The sequence below is a fragment of the Nanorana parkeri genome, unplaced genomic scaffold, assembly GCF_000935625.1.
Source record: "Nanorana parkeri isolate BGI_ZX_2015 unplaced genomic scaffold, ASM93562v1 scaffold190, whole genome shotgun sequence".
Taxonomy (NCBI): domain Eukaryota; kingdom Metazoa; phylum Chordata; class Amphibia; order Anura; family Dicroglossidae; genus Nanorana; species Nanorana parkeri.
The window spans coordinates 242,214-252,545 of record NW_017306458.1 but is presented as its reverse complement, the minus strand read 5'-3'; the positions used below and the strand labels follow the sequence as shown (position 1 = coordinate 252,545).

The following is a 10,332-nucleotide window of genomic DNA, read 5'->3' as shown; positions in this document are numbered from 1 at the left end:
CACTCTGACAATAAAGCCGCCCCCTACCCGCACCCGTCCACACAGACAGCTCACAGCCTGTCCAGCCTACTCTCTCCTCCCACCATCAAGCAGCCCTTCCCCCACACAGGGGCTTTAAACACGTGGTTCCCGGGTGAGGAGAGGTAGTTGTCATAGCGATGGTGTCCCCGCCTCCTCTTTCATTAGTGGCGGAGATAAGCAAGTGGGAGGAGATTCAGCGCTCTAGTGACGTCACGGATGTGTTCTGCAGCTGCTGCAGGGACCGGTGTCAGGGAGCGAACCGGGCAGGTAACATCAGCCGGGATCTCAGGCACGGGGAAGGAGGGGGTGTCCGGAAACGCGATCAGTGTCAGAGGGCGGTGTCCTAGCACAGGGTGGTCATCACATCATGACAGCCAGGGCAGAGTACAGTGCAGGGCACCGGTGTGCCTGATGCTCAGAGGGTATGGATTTTAAAATGACAGATCCATTACTGCGATACAATATATTGGAGTCGGTGGGATTTCTAGTGCTGTGCTGTACCAGGGTATGATCATGATTGGGCATGGCTCACTCCATGTCATATGTTTCTGCTTTTATGGCTTTGCAGAGTTCATAAACTGGAATGGCATTGCCTTGCCTAGTTTCGGTCTAGGGAGAAGTAAAGCAGAAGAAATAGTAAAGATCCATTGTGTCCAAAGTGTATATACAGTATAGAATGTGTCTGTGATTGTAAATTGCAATCTATGGGGCTGACCTAGATAAGAAGTATCATAGAAGTACAGTACGGGGGAATTAATACTCATACTCAGGGTGTATGTTGGGGTATTTGGCCTGATATTTGGGTATATATATGTGTTCCAATAAAAGAGGAGGAAGTAGGTGTTGGAGTGATAGTGACAGGTGTCAGTCATGGTTCCTGTTTATGTCAGTGATTGACAGGTGAGATGGCTGGTCAGTACTAGGATCCTGCAGATTCTTCCTCATCGCCGGGACCATGGGGGCACTTACAAGCCGGCAACACGCAGGAGTGGAAGAGGTGGACATGCCTTCAAATTCCATCTACAGATACCCCCCCAAATCTGGTGAGTGCCGACTACAATTCTTATATATCACATAAGAGCTGAACTCCAGGTACAAAATGCAATTATACTCAGTAGCCTCGAAGGATATAATTGCACCTTGTGAGCGCCACATGCCTTTTCAAGGCCAGATATATCCTTGTAAAAGTAGCAGTGACATCATCACTGGGCTGCTCGTAGCCTGAGCAGAACTGTGGGAGGGACCCAGCAGTCCCCACCCACTACAGGAGAGGGCAGATACAAGACCAGTCACCCTACACAAGGAGAGAGAGCAACAGTGACTGGTCTTTATTACAGGAAGCTCCTGCACAGAGGCAAAGTTTCACACTGGATCACTGCACAGATCTGGAAGAAATACACAAAGCGCCCCAAGATTCCAGTAACAATACACACAACAATATTTGCTTATGTCAGAGTTCAGCTTTAAGACTTTAGGAGGGATTCACAAAGCTTTACACAAGTACAAGGATCTTCATTTTCAGCCATGTGACCAATGACAGTCATTAACTGTCACTTTTTTTTTTCCAAATAGGGATCCTTGTCCTGGTGTAGACTTTGTGAGTTGCATCTTTTGTAGAGATCATGTGCAAGAATTGAGAATCATTCATGAATGTAAAATGCCAAATATCTGCTTAGTCCTAACATAATATATCTAGTGAAAATATTGTGTCCTTCCCATGTCACACTTTCCGTAAAGAAACGTTTGCCTTCCATTATTTAGAATGCCATCTTCCGGGTCTATCTGACATGTTATATTAAAATATGTATTTCACCTTTTAAGTTGCATTAGTGAAATAAATGAACTTTGCACGATATTCTAATTATTCGAGTTTCACCTGTATATCTGTGTATGGAAGAACCTTAGATGATCCCCTCTGTGCTTGCAATGGCTGTGCAGCCGAGTACCGTCTCTTGTGACTGCAGTGTCCTTGAATACGATTACATAAAGAAAGTTTGCACTGGATAGTTAGTCTACGGTCCCCCTCCACACCATCTTCAGATCAGAGCGGCTTTGGTAGGTGATTGAACAAGATCGATTTATATTTAAGCTTTGGGGTCTTTTAATTCATTCCCTATGTGCTTCGTTCTTAGCCAGCGTCATTATTCATAAATCACCGTCAAGTTTAACTCGGCAACGTGTAGTATGTCTGCAAAGCTTTTATTACATTATATATATTATATAATTTGTTTGTTGGGAGCAGTCTTGTATATCCCCAAGCCTCTGCTTCTAACATGCCGCACAGATCCCAAAGGGTCATATTGTAGAGTAGTGGAGGTGGGACTTAACATAATAGGTGGGGTTTGCCCATATATGGTTGCATTGGGGCGGGGTTTTAAAGGGAGATTAAGGCTGGCTAACGGCGCGGTCCCCCCCACTCCCCCCGGGCTACTGTATTAGCTGATTAGCTGCAGTCACTATATTCTGACTGTTGGAAAATAATTTGTCCGATGTAAAGGTTCTGGCTAGGCTGGTCTAAATTCAGTTGAGTCAGCAGGACACGACCACCTTTCTTTCACAATATTTGTATTCATTTTTTATAAGCATCCAATGAACAGAAGCAGGTAGATGGACTAATACGCTGACGCAGCAGTCGTTAACAGTCCAGTAACAAGTGTGCCGTAGCCAATGCATTCCAAGAAGACCAAGTATGATGCGGATACAGAACGCAGGGAAGGGAAGGCAATGTTGGCGTTGAGACTGGGTACGCATGGGACAAAACTGGCACCTATAATATACGCCTCTCAGCTGCTGTGGTTATCACAGGACCTTGGAAATGGCCCCGGAGAATATTCGCCTACTAACCTGCGTTAAACAAGAAAGCAATAGGTGCATTTCCTAGTCCTAGGCCCCAGTCTGTGTTAGTTTGCGCGGTCCTACATTCCTGCTTCTCAGGTTACTGACTTCAGTTTGTATTTGACAATTCGGGTTCACTGCCCACCCTGACCTGTGGCCTGTCCCTGTTTCTAAAACTACCTGTCAACTTTGTACCATGCTCTGGTTCCCAACCTCTGGTCAGGTGCCATATGCACAGGCGTGCCCAAGGGCCACAACCTTCCAGTAAAATCCATCACCCGTTGTGGGGTGCTCTGGCGAAGATCTGGTGGCATGTACCCTTTCCAACATGCATATAGCACAGAGAGTCCACTATCCATTGTGGTCTCTGACACCTACCCTACGGCATAGGCAGCCTGGTGACCTGACTTTTCTCTATTGCAGTTGAAGCATTACAGCTAGGTGACCCCTTCCCCTAGCCTGTCATTGGTCAGTAGAGGAGCAGCTGCTCAAGGATAAGGTCACCTCAGCTTTTTTTGTTTATCAGGCTGGAGTTCAGCTTTAAGTTCCCAATGTATAATACAATAAATATATTGAAATCATTGGAATGACAAACCAAAGTCCCAAATTCTATCTATCTATCTATCTATCTTTCTATCTATCATCTAGTGTGTAATTCATTTTTAATTGCTCTATCACCCTTCTGAATCCGATCTTATGGATGGAATTCTCGTTTAATATCGTAATCCTGCATTCCAGCATTCCCGTCTTCACGCATCTTCGTGGGCGCAGGCATGTGGTTGCAGAAATAGTAGCGTCTGACAGTAGATGTGATGGAGGGGAGATGCTAGAAGAGAGCAGCACAGCAGTGTGTCTGCATACTGTGTGACTGCATTAGCCTACCGCATCAGCCCTGCAGAGCCTCGTACAGGGGCAGGAGTCTCCGCAGCGCCGTTGTCATTTAATCAGCGTCTGCTGAGCACAGGCTGTCATTTCACATGAGCCGTCAGTTCACTTTACTCTCCATGCACTGGCCAGGCACATACAGCATTTAAGATTTATGTCACGGAGGCTGTCGGCGACCCCGCACATGTGCGTTACTTGGATAGCATGTCCTGTCTATTAAAGGCCACAGCCCATGAGGCCTCGTGTTCTTCTTTATAAATTAGCGATGATGGTTACATAAAAAGAAAAAAAAAAAACACGCAGGTAATGTTAACGGCCTGTTTCAATATAATAAAGACGCGCTAAAAAAAGCCACGGTGGATAAGACCTCCTCAGCAAAGACCCTCATGGCGGACTCACGGCGCCGTCAGCCTGCTCAGGTCAGTTAGTGACGGTCGTTACATCCCCACCTCCTCTCAAGGCCTTAGCGCACCTCTACCTCCGCTGTTTAATAATGCAGACCATCCAGGAAGCAGTCGGCATGAATAATGCAATGTGCAGAGAAAGGCCTTGGATTTTTATGTGTGTTAAATTGTTTTATGCCGGCGATTAACCCCTTCCGCATGAAAGATCTGTTCTGGCCCAGGGTCGGCAGCGCAGGAAGAGGCTCGGCGGTCTGTGGTTACTTTACGAGTAATATAATCTGCATAAGTAGCACACTCATGGAGCAGGCGGTGAATTATGATTAATGCATTCTGGACGTTAGATGCCTGACAGGTCTTGCGGCATGGATTATTCATAAGAACTCTTTGTCAGCACTTCGTATTTTCCAAAATAACTTTTCTTCTCGGTGACTGTTCATGCATATATACCGGTATGTAGGAAAGTGCAGCTGGATGGAAAAAAAAACAACAAGCCGAGTGTTCAAGGATCTCGTTTTTCTGGTTTTTACCCAAACTTCGGGAGCAAGAACATGTGAAATGAATTGAATTTAAAGAGCAACTCCAGGAATGAACAAAGTTAACCCTTGCAGTGAGGCTACCCCCTCTCTGCAAGGGTTAACTGCTCGTTTTGGTGTAGGGGCTGGATAAAAGAAGATATACCTGATCCTCAATCAAGCCTGGCTGCTAGACCGGTCTCCACAGCCACTTCTACCCCGGCAATCTAGGGACCCGTGATGTCATCACATCTAATGGAGGTCCATTCACGTGCATTAGATGTGAAGATGCCTAGGGACATACACAGCCGAAGTGAAGGGAGAGAGAGGTGAGTGCTGAACGCCGAAGGATCAGGTGAGTATATCTTCTGTATTCCGGCCCCTAGACCAAAACAAGCAGTTAACCTTTGCAGTGCCGGTGTAGCCTCACTGCAAAGGTTCATTTTAATTCCTAGAGTTCTTCTGTAAGACCCCATTAACGCTTTGCCTGCATGACCGTGTGTCACCTTTTGTACGTGTTTTGCCCCGGTCAGCCTATTAATTTCAGTGGGCTGCTGCGTGCGCGATAGATGCGGCAAAGAAGCTCACACAGCTTTTTCAGCTGCGCGCTTCATACGTTTTTTGACCACGCTTTAGTGCACTGTGCGTGTTTTACCAGCCGCAGTTAAAGTGCAATTAGGAGGTAATGGCACCTTAAGTGTATAGCACGTTTTTAACATGTTGCTTGAATGCACACCAAAGCGCTAGCAGTGGTGCAGGTTCACACAACGCCAAAGTGTGAATGAAGCCTAAGGAGGACACGCTCGCCCTCTCTTTTTTCCTCTATCCCTTCTCACCTGTTATTTTGGACTCTCATCAGAAAACATTGTCACTTGCCCAGAGAATCCAGCGTTGGCCTGCTATGATCCGCTGCCACAGCCTGGGTTCCGCACCACCATCCTCTTCAGGCTCTTTCTTCTGGGTTCTGCAGCCGGCCTCCAAATCCGCCCACTGGCCACTGTGAGTCCCTATTTCTGCAGCCTCCTGAGATATGTGACAGAGATGTCCCAGGAGGCTGCGGGAGCAGGACAAGGCATTCATGTCTTAGTAAGAGTGGCAGGCCGGGCCAAAAGTAGGGGGTGGGGCCAGCCCACCAGTGGCCAGCCCAAAAATTAAAAAAAGTGTACAAATCTTACCTTCGTCTTTTCCTTTTATATTGTGTAGTGATTTCAGTAATGGTCATTCTAAATACAAAGACACTTTAAGGGATGTATTTTTAAACAATTCACAGAGCCATTCATCCTTTGAAACTCCATCTACATTTGTTGAGCTCAAATAGAGGCAAAAACAAATGTTTTCTTTCCAGGTCGAATGTATTATCAGGTTTATACTGCATTGATGACACAGAGGCCCAAAGAAAATAATCTTTTCTCTACTCTTTAGCTCCATCTACTGACCATATTGTGGTATTAACCTGATATTACCTGGAAAGAAAATATGCTGAAAACATTCATTTACATCATCCGCACAGAACAAATGTACATGCAACTTTGCAGGGCAAACGGTGCGGTGCACCGTAATAATTATTTAGAACTACACCCCAAGGTACAGTATAGGGATGCACCCATACTAGTAACGGTGCCGATACCGAGTATTTGTGTGAGTTCTCATACTCGCCCAAATGCTGCGATATCTTCCCTGATACCGGAACTTCTGGTCCGAGGAAAATTTCCTCTGAACGGCAGTGCCGTAGGGGAACATGGAGCTTTCAGGCCAATCAGCATGGAGCCGGCCTCCCGACCAATCCGGAAGGCGGTTCAATTCTTGCCACCCGGCTGCCTAATTAGTCAGTAAGCTGGCTCGATGCTGATTGGCTGGAAAGCTGGTTTCCCAGCCAATCACGATCGAGCTAGGCCAAACAACATGGAGCCAGCTTTCCGGGCAATCAGGAAGCTGGGCAGCATTTCATTACATGCCGCCCGGCTTCCTGATTGCCCGGGAAGCCGTCTCCATGCCAGCGGAAGCACTGGTATCGGTACTTGGTATTGGCGAGTTCCCAAAAGCAAAATATCGGTACTTGTAACCGATACCGAAAAACCGGTATCGGTGCATCCCTAGTACAGTATATATCTGGGCAAGATAAAAAACATATTCAGTACATTTCTGCAATGTATGCACATTTCTCCATGTTTTGTCTACATAAAAATGCTGTAGATCAGGGAAAAATGTTGCTCCTGCCTAGTGAGCTTCCTATAGCTGGCTGCCTCTGCTTCACTAAAATCCCAAGTAGTATTGTCAGCCCTGCCAGAGTTCTCCTCTGCACTACACCTCCGACTCTCCTCATCTCCATAAAATAAGGTGGAGATGTTCTGCTGCAGCAGAGGAGAGCTCAGACAGGGCAGCGTTGTCGGCTCACTAGATTTCTGGCAGGGTCAACATATTTTTCTGTATGTGTGTCATTTATGAATAAACACAACATGTTGAATTGTACATTGAGAATTGCAGAGAGGTATTGCATATAGTTTTTTTTCCCCGGCGTGCCCCACACATGAAAGAAGGACACAAGGAATTACAAAACGTAATCTAGCCGTACACTAGTAGATTTCCGAACGAAATCTCTTTCTTTACCACCCGATAATGTCATCATAGACTTGACGAATGTCGAACGAAATGTTATTTTTTTTTTTTTAAATTTAGATTTTTATTCGATTTTTTTTTTTCACATCAATACACAGAAAAAAAGCTATCAAACAAGTTACATACATTGCAACACGAAAGTCAACATTTATTGAATTTTTTAACATTGGATTTTGGAATGAATGGAGTTTCCTGAACGAAAACCACATTCACTGTTAGAATTTTGTTCATTTGAGAAAAAATTTCCATCCTGCTCCTTTGACTATTTTTTTGTCACTACGGTCAAAATCGATGATCGATTTGACCCCATCAACTAATAGAAAGTCGAACGAAAGATCTTTTGTATAAAGGTTCTTTTGAAAATCTACTAGTGTATAGCCACCTTTACCCCTACACTGGGGCTACCCCTGCACTGCAAGGATTAAAAGAACTATGGGGTAACCTTTTTATCCCATAGTTCTCTTTAGGGTCACAGGAGGACATATACTAAACTGCTCCCGTGACCCAAAGCTCAGTAAATAGCGGGCTATTGCCCTGATGGGACGGATCCCCACAATACTGTCGAGATCCAGCTGGCTGATTGACATCTAGAGGCAGAGCCAGCTGTGTCCGCCCCCTTTCCCATCCATTCCTCCAGTCAGTGCTGGAGGATCGGAGAGAGGAAGGGGGGGAATCCTTGCTGGGATCGGTGACTTACGGTTACCGTTCTTTGCAGGGAGATGATCGGGAAGTGAGCGAGCGCCTGTATGTGCTCCCTCACTCCCCAGTTTCAATGTCACATGTCGGCTCTAGCTATGAGGATAAGTGCAAATCACTCACCTCATAGTTCTGTCTAGGGGCTCAAATAAAGAAGATATTTGATATTGGCTGCTAGACTGGTCCCCGCAGCTTGTTCTCCCCTGTGCGTGAGGATGACACGTGACATTTCACAGCCGGAGCGGAGGGGGAGAAAGGAGAGCAATGACTACAGGGCCAAGGATCAGGTGAGTACAACTTCTTCTTTTGCGCCCCTTGCCCAAAATGAGCACTTAACCCTTGCAGTGTGGTGGTAGCTTCATAATTAAGTTTTAGATTGTGAGCTTTCATGGCCAGGGCCCTCTTTACCATCTTGCCTTGAATTGTATTCTAATGTTTTCCTCATATTGTAAAGCGCTGCGCAAACTGTTGGTGCTATATGAATCATCTATAATTATAATAATAATACATTGTTTGAGTGTGCTGGTTAGAATATATTTTCTTTATGTGCCTTTCATTCATCTCTGGGCTGTAAAGTGATATTGTTCAGCTGTACAGTTCATGCTGCGTCCACTTTGTGCATTTACTATTTCCATGTTATTGCTGATATCTCCAATCTGATGCCCTGACCTCAGTCCCTCTCATCATCACTTCTCTTGTCTTTCCCAGGCAGTTACTTTGCCAGCCACTTCATCATGGGTGGAGAAAAGTTTGAATCCAGCCATCCCGAGGGTTACCTGTTTGGGGAGAACAGTGACCTGAACTTCTTAGGCAGCCGCCCCGTCACGGTACGTACATGTGTGCTGTTGGTTCAGAATACCTCTTTCACCTTCGCCCGGGTTGGTATGTACATCTGTATAACCGTTTTGTATGGCAGATCATCATCACATACAATTGTTTAAGCAGTGGGCATCTACACATTTTCTATTGGCATTTCACACCTCCGCTCACTGTGCCCATAGAGCCCCGTGCTCCCTCCTATGCCAGTTTCGGGGGCATATTAGGATACCACCGCCTTCTTGGTGGAGGGACGGCACAGTGCTCACGCGTGTATGGCTAATCCTGCACACGTGTCATTAACTCTCGCTGTTACTACTGCACATGGAGGTGATATTAAGTCTTCTGCTCTTTTTTTTTTGTGTTTTACTCAGGATCGTTTAATTTAATAAATCATCACATCATGCATGCACACATACAGCTCGAGAATGTAATATGTGTCATTCATGTTGAAATGGTGTTACTATCCCCGCACTGACACAATCTGCTTGCCTCTTGCTGTCACATACAATTAACCCCTGCTGTCTTGATTACAGCGATTGCTGATAATTCATTGGTGCACAGTGTTAACCCAATTATGGCACGCAGGGTTGCTAGCTCATCTGTTATAAGACATGATGAAATATGCATGTCGCTGGCACTGGTCCACCTGCGGCGTCTCTTCTGTGTGAAAGGGTTGACATTTTATTATAGAATCTTTTTTTTTTTTTGAACAATAAGATAACAAGATAACATAATAAGATAACAATAAGGTTTTTGTATTTTACACACAGCTTAGTTCTGTAATTTTTTTTTTTATTTGGCATTTAACAGCGATATACTATTTCTGGATCAGTAGGACCAAAGTTGTCACAAATAGTATTTTATTATTATTTATATTATTTGTTTTATTTATTTATTATGGGCAGATCGTTGTTTGAGCCTATTGAGCCCAGATCGTTGATTGAGCCTATGATCTACCAGAACACCCAGATCTTTCTCCATCATTGACTCCCCCTAACATACCCCCCCTAGAGTGTATGACACATGCATGTTTTTAGCCCCCAAGTGCAGAACTTTACATTTATCAACATTCAAGGATGACAGCAGCTGTGTACGTGGTCGAGCAGGGGATCGGTAAGTATCATTGATATTTACCGATCCTCCTTGTGGGAAGCACAAACACTGGAGCGTTGGTCTGATCACTCCGGTGTTTGTAATTAACTGGGGACACATAGTACTATGTGCCCCCAGTTATGAATGAACAGGCTGTGATTTACATCACCTCCTGTTCCATCATGAATTTCTCAATGGGGAGAAGCACTCAAGTACAGAGGCTCCTCCCCATTCATAATCTGCTTGATAGTAAATATCTTACTATCAGCAGTTTCTGAATGAATGGGAAGTCTCTGTACTTCCCATTCACTGAGTGCTGAGGCTGCAGAAAAAGACATTGAGGACTCTGTGTCCCCTAAATATAAAATAATAATAAATAATGATTTAAAATGTGTAAAAAAAAAAAAAAAAAAAAAAAAAAACCACAAACCCCCCCCCCCCCCCCACCAACC

The 10,332-nt window shown here is 45.0% G+C and overlaps 1 protein-coding gene across 2 annotated transcripts in view; it reads left to right on the top strand.

The window, feature by feature from the left end:
- Positions 1 to 204: 204 nt before the first annotated feature.
- RNF157 (ring finger protein 157) overlaps positions 205 to 10,332 on the top strand; it is a 79,003-nt gene continuing 68,875 nt past the window's right edge. For both annotated transcript variants that reach the window (XM_018555290.1, XM_018555291.1), the window contains exons 1-3: positions 205 to 288; positions 912 to 1,064; positions 8,678 to 8,796. In XM_018555290.1, coding sequence (XP_018410792.1) covers positions 977 to 1,064; positions 8,678 to 8,796 — 207 coding nt within the window. In that variant the 5' untranslated portion in view covers positions 205 to 288; positions 912 to 976. The remainder of the gene's footprint in view (positions 289 to 911; positions 1,065 to 8,677; positions 8,797 to 10,332) is intronic.